This window comes from Vipera ursinii, assembly GCF_947247035.1.
Source record: "Vipera ursinii genome assembly, chromosome: 1".
Taxonomy (NCBI): Eukaryota; Metazoa; Chordata; class Lepidosauria; order Squamata; family Viperidae; genus Vipera; species Vipera ursinii.
The window spans coordinates 353,024,116-353,037,225 of NC_139512.1; the positions used below are offsets into that span (position 1 = coordinate 353,024,116).

The 13,110-nt window shown below is 46.8% G+C and overlaps 1 protein-coding gene across 2 annotated transcripts in view; it reads left to right on the top strand.

The window, feature by feature from the left end:
• The window catches only part of RPS6KB1 (ribosomal protein S6 kinase B1), a 40,850-nt gene extending 32,968 nt beyond the window's left edge, over nucleotides 1-7,882 (top strand). The window contains exons 12-15 of one of the 2 annotated variants that reach the window (XM_083350858.1): nucleotides 440-517; nucleotides 2,263-2,370; nucleotides 5,447-5,559; nucleotides 7,008-7,882. In XM_083350858.1, the coding sequence (XP_083206984.1) occupies nucleotides 440-517; nucleotides 2,263-2,370; nucleotides 5,447-5,559; nucleotides 7,008-7,245 (537 nt within the window). In that variant the 3' untranslated portion in view covers nucleotides 7,246-7,882. The remainder of the gene's footprint in view (nucleotides 1-439; nucleotides 518-2,262; nucleotides 2,371-5,446; nucleotides 5,560-7,007) is intronic. The other variant, XM_083350859.1, reaches the window with a different exon arrangement.
• Nucleotides 7,883-13,110: the final 5,228 nt, after the last annotated feature.

Genomic DNA, 13,110 nt, shown 5'->3' on the forward strand with positions numbered 1-13,110 from the left:
ACCCCTTTCAGATTGTGGACTTCAAAGTCCCAGAATTCCTCAGCCAGTATGCCTGGCTGGGGAATTCTGGGAGTTGAAGTCCACATATCTGAAAGGGTTTGTCGAGGTTGAGAGACATTGGCTTAGTTCATCGAACGCAGGGGTAGGCAACCTTGGCTCTTTTATGACTCGTGGACTTCAACTCCCAGAATTCCTGAGCCACCAGGAAGGTCGCCTACCCCTGTTCTAACGGAACAGCTATAATTTTGCCCAGTTTTTATTTTTTTACGCGCGCTCTTCCATTTCCTCTTCTGAATGAGAGCTGTAGACTTGTGTGCTTCAGTTTATATTCTGGTCTAATCCAAACACTGGTCATTTGGCATGTTCTGCTCTCTTTGATTGGGAACTGACTTATAACACACACACACACACACACTCTTTTTTTCCCCCTTTTTTTTAGGGTCATCCCTTCTTCAGACACATCAGTTGGGAAGAACTGCTAGCTCGGAAGGTGGAACCACCTTTTAAACCCTTATTGGTATGTAATTTGGATACATGCTTGTGATCTTGAGGCACAACCAGCCAGATAAGCCAAATTTTGGGATCAGGGTGTGCCATTCCCAACCCAGGCATGTTTTGTGGCCCCATCTTTCCAGTATTTAGAGCTGTGTCCCACTTTCTTTGCAAGGGAATTCCCCTCAGTTTTAAATTCGGGCTCAAATGCATCCCCCAATTTTAAAGTGGCTGCTGCACTTCAGAGGAAGGCAAAAAAATTTGTTGCTGCCAGCCAAAGACCGGGCTTGCCAGAAACTATTGGGTTACAGAATGGATAATTGAGCCATTTCCATAAACTGGAGCTCAGAGAAGCATCTGGCCAGTACAGGTAGTCCTCGACTTACGACTATCCCTTTAGTGATGGTTTGAAATTAAAAGGGCTCTGAAAAAAAATGACTTAACAATCGTTTCTCACACTTGGCGACCGTTGCAGCATCCCCCATAGTTGCACGATGAAAATTTGGCCGCTTGGCAACTGAGTCCTACTTAACGACGGTTGCAGCGTCCCGGGGTCACACGATCCCCTTTTGCGACCTTCTGACAAGTCAAAATCAATGGGGAAGCCAGATTCACCTAACAAACGTGTGACTAACGCAGTAACAACTGCGGTGATGCGCTTAGCGACTGTGGCAAGAAAGTTGGTAAAATGGAGCGAACGCTTCACAACTGTCTCGCTTAGCTGCAGAAATTTTGGGCTCCGTTGTGGTCGTAAGTCGAGGGGTTCCCTGTACAGGTGTCTTCTTCATCTTGGCCTTTTCCAGGTGTGTTGGAATTGCCACCTGCTGAATTCTTCAGTCCTGTCAGCTAGGAATTCTGGAGTTGCGGTCCCATTCAGCCGAACGCACCCAGAATTGGGAAAGCGGTAAATTATATCAAAAAGTAGAGTATATACAGCCGTACAAGTAGTCTTCGACTTAACAGCCACTTCTTTAGCCACCCTTCAAAATCGCAACGTCGCTGAAAAAAACCCCACGACATATGCAAACTGGTCCTCGCGCTTAACGACAGTCACAGCCTCCCCACGATCCCGTGTCCGAAATTTGGGCGCTGGGCAACCGGCAAGTATGTTTACAACGGTTGCGACACCCCGGGGTCACGTGGTCCCCATTGGCAACTTCCCAGCCAGATTCCGATAAGCAGAGTCCGCGGGAGAAGACAGATTTCGCTCGGTGGTTTTTTTTGTAATAGCTGCGGCGATTTGCTTAACGGCCGTGGCCAGCAAGGTCGTAAAATTGGGCCCGATTGGCTTAGCAGCCGCCTTGCTTAGCAGTGAAAAAATGGGGTCCTGGTTGTTGAGGGCTGCCTGCGTAAGCAAGAACCGAACGGTTGAGTCACAAATGTGGGTGATAAGTCAAGGATTCACCTGTATGTATTTTCCTGCATAATTACAGCAATTCAGACTTCACAAGAGCTCGGAAGTGTACCTAACGATGGTGGTGTTTTTGGGAAGGGAGGTCTTGCCTTTGAAGGCATCTCTGCTCAATCCTCCTTTCCTTTGATCCGTGACGCCCTGCCCCCTTCCCCTTTGCCTTCGTTTCTCATCCTAGTTGTCCGAAACGGGATCCTCCAGTGGCGGCAGCAGCAGGACTCCGGGTGGTACATCTACGGAACCTTCCCTCCGTCCAGAAGCTTTTTTGTCTTCCGCTAAGGCTGTTGTGCTTATCTGTTAAAACTATTTTTAAAAAAAAAACACCAAAAACCTTCCTCAACTTTTGTTTTTTTGCAAAGCAATCCGAAGAAGACGTGAGCCAATTTGATGCAAAATTTACACGTCAGACTCCCGTCGATAGCCCGGATGACTCGACCCTCAGCGAAAGTGCCAACCAAGTTTTCTTGGTAAGTAAGTTTGTGGACGGATGCCTGCGGAGATTCTCCATCTTCCAGGTCACGCTTGTCCCAAAGGTGCTTTCCCCCCCACCCCCAAACTGGACTTTCTTGGGGTGTTTTTTTTCCCCCACCTTAAAAATGTTTCGCTTTTCATCCAAGAAGATTCTTTTTCAAACTGGGATGAGAAGTGAAACGTTTTCAAGGCGGGGGTGGGGGGAGAACCCGAAGGAGATCCAGTTGACTTTTGGGACAAGCACCCTTGGGCCATTTGAGGATGAATCCTGACACATCCAAAGCAAACAGGCTTGCTTGCTCCCTGGTTCACATTCTCCAATGTTCTCTCTGCGTGAAAAGGAAGCGAGATTATTCATCTGCCTTTTCACCTACCTCGGCTTCCTCACTCTTCCTTTCCCTCCTCCTTGCTGCTGCTTGCTGCCAGCCCTGGATTTATGGAAGGATGAATGTGAAAACTCTCAAGCCACTTCCCCAGTTCAGTCCCTGCTTAGGTAGTCCTCGACTTACGACCACAATTCGGACCGAAATTTCCATTGTGGAGAAATTAGGCTGTAAAGCAGGCAGGCCCAATCTTTTGCCTTGCCTTGGCTGCACTGAGTGAAGAGAAATTGTTTAGGATATTATTGAAGCCTTTGAACTATGGTGCTGGAGAAGACTCCTAGAGGAGATCAACCCTGACTGCTCTTTAGAAGGCCAGATCCTGAAGTGGAAAGTCAAATACTTTGGCCACCTAATGAGAAGGAAGGGCTCACTGGAGAAGAGCCTAATGCTGGGAAAGGTGGAGGGCAAGAGAAGAAGGGGACGACAGAGAATGAGGTGGCTGGATGGAGTCACTGAAGCAGTAGGCGTGAGCTTACGTGGACTCCAGAAGATGGTAAGAGGACAGGAAGGCCTGTCCATGGGGTCACGATGGGTCGGACACGACTTCGCAAGTAACAACACTTGTAAGGCAGGGGCCTCCAACCTGTGGGCTGCGGGAATGGCTGGTGAGTGCGTGCATGTGCGTGCACTCATGCTAGTGCTGCCACGTGGGCACCTAGTGGCCCTCTTTCCGCATGCATGGAAGTGCTAGCGCTGCCGCCAGGATCATGCGGGTGCTAGCGGCCTGTTGGCACATGTTCGCTAGAGGCCCACTTGCATGTGGCCTGCTAGCACTGCCACCCTGCGCATGCCCGTTTGTGCATGCGCGTGCAGGCATGCACATTTCCCTGCTCCTCCCTTTCCCTCTGTTGTAGGGCCACATGCCGTCCTTGGTCTTGCAGGTTGGACACACCTGTTGGAAAGGGAAATGTCACATGATTCCGTTGCTTAGTGACTACAATCTGGCACTCCCCGTTGCCATGGTTAATTGAGAGTCACGGTTGCTAAGCCGAAGGAGTCCCAAGGGGAGGCTCTGGAGTCTGGTGCAGGCCACGTGTGAGTTGGAAGGACACTGCAGTGCAGCACAAAGCCACCTGCAGCACAAAGCCTCCACTCCCCCAGCTGTCTCAGTAGGGCTTATGACCCCCAGGGGTGCTGCTGTTCTCCTCATCTGCCTGTCCTCCTCCAATCCATGCGCTTTTGGCTGCCCTGCACAGTGGCACTCATCAACATAAATCAGGAAAGAGATGGATAGGTGGGTGGAATTGCAGTACAGACGCCAAGCACCTCAAATTGAGTCACCTGATCCCAAGGCCCTGCAACGGGTTTACCTTCAGGCAAAGCAAGTCCATTTTTCAGCACCATTGTAATTTCAAATGGTTGCCAAACAAATAGTCATAAGTTGAGGACTACCTACTACTACTACTACTACTACTACTACTACTAGGAGCTGTGGTGGCGCATTGGCTAGAATGCAGTACTGAAGGCTGACTCTGCCCACCACCAGGAGTTTGATCCTGACCGGCTCACATCCTTCCGAGGTCGGTAAAATGAGGGCCCAGATTGTTGGGGGCCATAGGCTGACTGCGAACTGCTTAGGGCTGTAAAGCACTGTGAAGCGGTATATAAGTCTAAGTGCTAGTGCTTCCTTCCTTCCTTTCCTTCTTTCTCTTCCTCCCTTTTCTCCTACCCTTCTTCCTTCTCTCCCTTCCCTTGCTCCTTCCTCCTTTCCTTCCTTCCTTCTCATGGTGGTGCAGTGGTCAGAATGCGGTATTGCAGGCTGATTCTGCCATCTGCCAGCAGTTCGATCCTGACCAGCTCAAGGTTGTCTCAGCCTTCTATCCTTCAGAGGTTGGTAAAATGAGGAGCCAGATGGTTGGGGGCCATAGGCTGACTCTGTAAACCACTTTAGAGAGGACTGAAAAGCACTGTCAAGCGGTATATAAGTCTAAGGGCTATTGCTAGTACTTCCTTCCTTTTTTTCCTTCCCTCCCTTTTTCTCCTTCCCTTCCTCCTCCCTTCTCTCTGCCTCTTCTCCTTTCCTTCCTTCCCTCCTTCTCATGGTGGCACAGTGGTTAGAATGCGGTATTGCAGGCTAATCCTGCCAACTGCCAGCAGTTCGATCCTGACCAGCTCAAGGTTGTCTCAGCCTTCCATCCTTCCGAGGTCGGTAAAATGAGGACCCAGATAGTTGGGGGGCAAGATCCTGATTCTACAAACCGCTTAGAGAAGGCTGTAAAGCACTGTTGAGCGGTATAATAAGTCTTAAGTGTTGTTGCTATTGCTAACCTGGTAAGACAGTAGGATACAAGATGATAGGAATGAGTCCCAGCTCAGTGGGAAAGTGCACTCTTTGCAGCGGGATAGACCAAATGGCATGTCCTAGAAAAGAGACAGTGATCTGGATTCCAGTTTCCAAGTTAATAAGTGGACACTGTGTGTGTGTGTGTACACATAAGGGAAGTCTGAAGGCAACCAACAGGGAAGAAGCTTCCTCTCCAGAGCTGGCCCAACGTATCAGCTCGAGTTAGGCAATCTTGGGTGCTCATACCTGTATGTTGGTTCTCACTGCAAAGTTGATGGGTTGGTTCATTCATGGCTTGTTTTGGTTTCATCACAATGCAGTTCCCTCACTGGAACTCTCCTTGGTGGGGATGGTTGCTGGCCACCCTTATTTCTCACCCCCTCCTCCCCCTCCCTCCCCTTGCAGGGTTTCACGTATGTGGCTCCATCCGTACTTGAAAGCGTAAAAGAGAAGTTTTCCTTTGAACCAAAAATTCGGTCACCTCGCCGATTCATTGGCAGTCCTCGGACCCCCATCAGGTATTTGTCTTTTCCCGTTGTTGGCTGTTTTGTAAGTGGTAGTATGTGTGCGCTCCTCATAAAAGCTTCGGAATCTTTGTTGCGTGTTGAATGTCGGGTTTTCATGCAAAGATTTGCAAACGTGATTCCGCACAATCCTCTCAGTTCCATAAAAGAAAGGAGTTCTTTGCAGTGGATGGCCCTTGGGATCTCCAGGTTGGAAAATGGGTGCATGCAAGTAAGCACAGAACTTCTGAATGGCTGGCCTCGCTGTTAAGTTACACATAAGGTGTTTCCCTGAAAGTAAGACCTACCCCGATAATAAGCCCTACTTTTGGGGTGAGGCGCATGCCTAAAAAAATCAAGCTGGGGTGGGGGGGGTGGAGCTTACCATTGCAGCCACGCCTCCCATGGATTGACACTTGCCTCGCCAGTCCGCTTCTTCTGCAGCCAAAGGAAAAGCTTCATTCTACAGCTGAGAATGGAGTTCCGGCCTGCATTTCGTACTCGGAAGCCTTTCTGGAAGGCCTGTGCAGCCGAGAACCAAGCTATGGATTCAATCCGTAGCTCGGTTCTCGGCTGCAGAGGCATTTCCTTCAGCCACAGAAGAAGTGGGCCGACTGGGCGGGGCTGTCAGTGCCACCTCAGTGAGGTGAGTGGAAAAGATACACGCACTGCTCAAAGATAAGACCTGGTGTCTCTTTTGGAGGCAAAAAAAAAGACCAGGTCTTATTTTGGGGGAAACACGGTTAGTCGGCACATTTTGGCTTAAGTTGCAGCGTAGACGCAGCTATTGAGCTTATGTGCAAAGTGATTTGACCTTTTGCCTCTAAAATGCTTGGTTTAGCATAGGGGTCTCCAACCTTGGCAATGTTAAGACTTGTGGACCTCAACTCCCAGAATTCCCCATCCAGTATGGCTGGCTGAGGAATTCTGGGAGTTGAAGTCTACAAGATTGATTGATTGATATGATTGATATAGATAGATTGATAGATGATATAGATGATTGAGTGATATAAACAGATATAGATGGTTGATGTAGTTGATAGATAAACAAATATAAATTGATTGATATAGATTGATATAGATAGATGATAGGTAGATGAGAGATAGATATGATTGATATAGATAGATGATAGATAGGCAGACAAATAGATATGATTGATTTAGATAAACAGATGATTGATATAGATGATAGATACACAGGTAGATAAACAGATATAGATGATTGATTGATATAAATAGATAGGCAGACATAGATAGATAGATAGATAGATAGATAGATAGATAGATAGATAGATAGATAGACAGACAGACAGATGATTGATATAGATAGATTAGATAGATTTAGATTGATATAGATAAATATATATATGATTGATATAGATGATAGATAAAAATATAGATAGACAGATAGATATAAAAAAAACCTAAAACACTTTTTAATGGCTGCTTCTTCTCTTCCAAAGCCCTGTCAAGTTCTCTCCAGGGGACTTCTGGGGACGAGGCGGTTCCTCCGGCGTGGCCAATCCTCAGCCGCCCGTGGAGTACCCCATGGAGACAGGTGGGATCGAACATATGGATGTAACAGTCTGCGGGGAAGCCTCAGCTCCGCTTCCGATCCGGCAGCCCAACACCGGGCCGTACAAAAAGCAAGCCTTCCCCATCATATCCAAACGGCCAGAGCACTTGCGCATGAATCTATGACGTCATCTACGGCCGCAATCCTTCCCCTGAACCCGCTTGAGCGACAGCAGAGGACAAAGGACAGCGCTCTGCAAGGGCAGCCGTGCCTCACAGCCCTCCTCCTGCCAAAATACGAGGCCTCTCATGGCTCCCCCCCCCCCCCTGCGATGGGTATCAAGTTAGTCGTTGCACAGAATAATGGACTGGAAAAGAAGAATGGGAAAAAGGGAAAAAAAAGGATTTCCCCCTCCCTCCTTTCTCTTTCTCCCCACCTCCTCATTCCCTCCTTTGAATCAATGGTGCATAAAGACAGGACATAAGCAAAAAAAAAAAAAATTAAAAAAATGGTATTATACAACTTAGGCACAGCAGCTAACCGATACGCAGCGTGGTATCTTTTCTGCTTTTATCAAAGTTTTTTTTCCCCCCAAGTCAATCGCTTGAAGCTAACAGGATGGAGAGTAGACTGGTTCTCCTGCATGACTGTGCCCCCCGGGAAAGTCCGTGCCCCCAGGCAAAAGTGCAGAATGCCAGCCTGGGCCTTTTATACCTGAGGATTTAATCTCACCAAGTTCCTTCAGGTGGCTTCCTGCAATTTTTAAGAATTATCGGAGGTCTGAGGCTTAACTCCAGCCATTAGGATTCCACGTGCAAAAAAACAATCTAAACAATTTTTTAAAGAAATATATATATGTATGTATGTGTGTATGTATGTATGTATGTGTATATATATATATATATATATATATATATATATATATATATGGATCCTTGGTTTTTCGGGTTTTTCCCCGCGTAGAATTAAAGGTGTAGGCGCAACGTTTCGACGGAATCCCATCCGTCATCATCAGGCTTCTGCTTCCTTCTTCTGGGAGGAAGAAGAAGGAAGCAGAAGCCTGATGATGACGGATGGGATTCCGTCGAAACGTTGCGCCTACACCTTTAATTCTACGCGGGGAAAAACCCGAAAAACCAAGGATCCACATACAGGCACCCGCGAAAACCTCAGAAAACAAATATATATATATATATATATATATATATATATATATATATATATATATATATATATATATATATATATATATATATATATATATATATATATATATATATATATAAAATCTATATTTTTCAACTAGTTTTTCTTTTCCCTCCCCTTTTAGAAGGGGCTCATTATGACAAAAATATCCCACAGTTGGAACATTGCGGAATGATTGATCTCCCGCAGCAAAGAGAGAACAAGCTAGCAGACTTAACATTTCTTATTATATTTGAAATAATGGTTTTTGTAAAAAAAATAATGATAATAAATCACTGTTAATTACGTTGCCAAGATTGGTAGGGTAAGGGTTTACCCTCTTCATCTTGTTTAAATGCTCCTTTTGTTTTGTCTTTGTATCGTTTCGTTTTTAAAAAGATCCCCATCAGGCTGTTGGCTGTGTTAAAACCTTGGCTCGTGCGGAAGTCCCGTGTTTTAATCTGAGGTCTTCGTGAAGTTGTTTCCCCACCCCACCCCATTGCTCAGTTTTGCCCTGCTGGTCTGGAGTTTGTGGCTGTGTTGAATTCCAGGTGTCTTGTCCTATATTCTCATCAGTCTGAACAGATATATGACTGGCAGAAACTTCGTTTCTGTTTGATCATAGTTATATCGTTTGCTCAAGACCCTGGCACCTGCCGAGGAAGGCTTAAACTTAAAAGTTGTAGCCGGTGGCTATCATTTTTTTAAAAAAAAAACCTGCACATTTTTGTTGGTGTTGCAGCCTATTTGTAATGCTCAGATCAGATTATTTTACCCAGTATTTGTTCCATTGCGCATCTCTGTGACGGATGACCGTGTAACTTGTCTGCTGGGGCAAGCCGTCCGTTGATTGTATTTGGGAAACACACACACACACACACACACACACAAAAGTATTACGATGGCCTTCGATGAATGTCTTCCAGAGAACTTTTGCAACTTACTTTTAGGAAACGTTTAAAGAGGATTTACTATTTATGTTTCTGCGATCCATACTGAAGAAAACGAGGAAGCCTGTATACAGATGACTGTTACCCTAACAGGGTATAGAGTGAAATAAAGGTAACTTGTACCTTAACTTCAAATACTTCCTGCCTTAAAAGAAAGCATTTCCATGGCTACAGCTGGTGAAAGGGTTAATTTTAGTCTGCGGAGCTTTGCTCTAGAGCAGGGGTCGGCAACCTCGGCTCTTTTATGACTCGTGGACTTCAACTCCCAGAATTCCTGAGCCAGCTGGCTCAGGAATTCTGGGAGTTGAAGTCCACGAGTCATAAAAGAGCCGAGGTTGCCGACCCCTGCTCTAGAGTGTGGGTGAGTGTGAATTGTTGGGACAGGGTGCGCATCCTCTTTGCTCGCGGGTTTCCCCCCTACCCCCACCCCCGGCTGCTTGTTCAACCTGGTCTGCAACCGTGGCTTCTTAGAAAGAGGGTTGTTTTTTTGTGGTGCTTTGTTATGCTTCTCTCCTTGAGCCATAGGATCTGAGCCATAACTATATTTTTATTTGAATCTAGCCAGAATCTCTTTTGTGCATTCTTCTCCCCAACTGTATTTCCACACCTCGTATCCAAGCCGTTCTAGAAGGCGGGGGGGGGCATGTTGAGGGGAAGGCGGGATTGGTGAGCACGGCCTGGCTCCAGTCACCTCTGCCGAGTGTTAAGAGTTGTCTTACCTTGGCTTCCCCACTCCAGGAGCAAAATTAAGGACAGTCCTGGGAATGGGAGACCCATCAAAAAGGGGTGGTGATGATTCTCTTTTTGGTAGCTCTGGAGTCCGTCCAGGTTCTAGAACAAGGGGTCTCCAAACTTGGCCGCTTTTAAGACTTGGTGGACTTCCAACTCCTAGAATTCCCCAGCCATCATGACTGGCTAGTGAATTCTGGGACTTGAAATCCACAAGCCTTAAAAGTGGCTCTCCAAACCTGGCCGCTTTTAAGACTTGGGGGGGGGGGGAGGACTTCCAACTCCCAGAATTCCCCAGCCAACAAGGCTGAGGGATTCTGGGAGTTGAAGTCCCCCAAGCCTTAAAAGTGGCCGAGCTTGGGGGCCCTGGTTCTAGAACATGAGACTTAATTCCTGCGGATGAAGAGAATCTCGTAGGTTTCGCATGGGGCCCCTTCAAAATAAGACCCTTCCCCATCCCCCAAAGCGTCAATCAATGTCGTGTGAATAGTGAGACATTTCTGGATGGAGGGTGTGAGCTAGGTCAAGGGTCTTCCACTGCTCCTCCTACCATGCGCACCTGCATTGGATTTAGTGTATGGGGTGTCCTGTCAACTAACTAATCACGGCATTCTTTCCTTTTTGCAGAGGAATAGTAGCACAATAGGGGAAGGGTCTGAAAGGGAAGAGGGGAGGGAAACTCCAGCTGGTGGTCCTCGGGCGCATGAAGACTGCCTCGGGCGCATGAAGACTGCCATCGCCTGGACGGGGGTTTTAGCAGGCCCAGGAAAGCGGCTTGCTTGCTTTTTCCTGGATCACTTGCAAAACCCAGCTCTTAGCCAGCCCTGTGGCTCTGGAGAGCAGGCGTTTCCCAACTTGGCCCATTTCCAGGTGTGTGAACTTCCAATTCCCAGAATTCCACAGCCAGCATGACCATTGAGAAGAATTCTGGGGGACGGGGCTGGAAGTTGGTATACCTGGAAATAGCCAAGTCTTGGAAATATCGCTCCAGGTTCTAGAGGCATCCCTTTCTCTTGTTTGAACCAGGAAGAAGGTAGTCCTTCTGGAGGAGGCGGGTCCCCAAGTCCCCGGCAAACTGGATCCGGAGCGGTGCAAGATGCTCACCTTTTGGTGTTTGGTGGCTCCTGTGTGGCTGGCTACAACTGTCTTGCGTATGTTGTGTGCTGTTGCTTATGTAGACCTCTCTCAGCTGAGGGATTAGCAGAATATTTGATGGAATGGTGTCATTGGCCGCTAGACCAAGGGTATCCAGTCTTGGCAACTTTTAAGACTTGTGGACTTCAACTCCCAGAATTCTGGGAAGTCCACAAGTCTTTAAAAGTTGCCAGAGTTGGACACCCCGAGGTTAAATGTTTCAAGTGCCCCTTTTGGTCTTTTAAACTGTGAAAAAAAATTGGAATCACGATTTGGGACAGTAAGCGCGCACACTATGCAATTTGGGTGATCTTGTATTTATTTGTATAAAGAATCAATTTCCCCAACTGGATTCCCGCCCTTCTTGTAGATAATAGCTATTGCGTCAACTTCGAAGAGGGGGAATTCCCTTGTATGAAATCAGAAACCAGAACCATCTATATGGAAATGTCTATTGGAGAAATTTAAGTGCTTTCTTTAACAATGTCTTAAACAAAAACAAAAAAAAGGTTTCCATAGTAATTGAGATTTATTTTATACAATCTCTGCTTTTTTAATTATAATCTTGGGGTTTTTTGCTATTTTGATTTTTTTTATATATAGATTTTTGTATCCTTCTATAAAGAAGAAATAACTTGGGGTTAATACCTGCTGAAGCTAACAACATATGTTAAGTATTCAATCTTGATGACTTGAACCATGTTTAAAGTTCCACTAAGAATCAATGCTGATTGTACAGTAGAGTTTGCATTGAGGAATAAAGAGATAATTCGAACGGGTGGCCTTGTCTGACCTGTTTGGGGCAGAGCAGAACGAGCATTGGATTCCTCGGGAATCCACCCTCTGGGCGCAGACGCTGCTGGCATGCCAGCTTGTTTTGGTGCCATCCGCTGTTAGCTTCCTCCTTGTCTTCTAACCACGTTCAGATGAACATGTTCAAGTCTACAGTGTTAAATCATCTTCCTACGATCCCGGGAGACAAGTATCCAGGTGTTAGAGCGAGGGGTTCTCAGGCCGCAGCCCATTCGGAACTGGGCCGCATGAGCAGCAAGGGAGCGTTCGCAGCTCCATTTGCACAAACGGCAGGCACTTGCACAAATAGAGCTTCACGCATGCGAGCGCCACCCACTTGTGTAGATGGAGCCGCGAGCGTGCATGCTCACACAGAACCATTTCCTCTTTTTTTTTTCCCCTCCCCCTCTCGACTGGTCTGCAAAGATGGATCGGTTGGGTTAAGAGGATTGGTTTTGAATCCTGGGCACCCTCAATTTCCTAGAAGGTCTGTAGATTACAATCTTTAAGGAGGAAAGAGATGGTGATCTTCCCCAGCCTGAGGCCACCTGCTCCGATCTGTTCAAACCGGGAAGGCTGTTCTTATGATCAGGGGACAGGATGTTACAGGACTGGCCAGAAGTGGGGTCGATTCCCTCCCTTACCGTGTTGGCCCAATGTGTGTTTACCTGCACTGGTGCTGTAGGAGAGAAAGCGGAGAATGTACATCCTTGTTTAGGTAAGGTTTGAATAATCTAGGGAGCGTGGGGCCCTTGGCGCTCTCTGAGCTGGGTTGTTTTCTTGCAGACATTTCATTACCAAACTAGGTTACGTCATCAGTGCAAAAGCCCTCTCACTTCTGATGATGTTACCTAGCTGGGTAATGAAACATCTGCAAGAAAACCATCCAGAGCACCAGGGATCCCGTCATCCCAACTCTGAGCTACAAATATTCTCTTCTTCTGGTAATCTCGGACTACTGTGTATACGCAGGTCGGAAGGGCAGGAGCTGTGTAAAACTGTAGTTCAGATTGTGTTTTCTCTGTCCTATCTGGCTGTAAGGTGCAAATTTGTCTAGCAACACCGGTAATGTGCAAGGAAGGGCCAAGGTTTGTTAACCCCCGTTAAAGTAGAAGGTGCATACTGGACATGTTGATGACAACAAGCAAGTGCTGCTTTCATTGTCTAAGCCAGCATAACAACAGTCCATGTGGGATATATCTTAAGCTTTCAGAAGAATGAAACAGGATGCAGGTTTCATTTTAGCTATCTTAGCCAGTT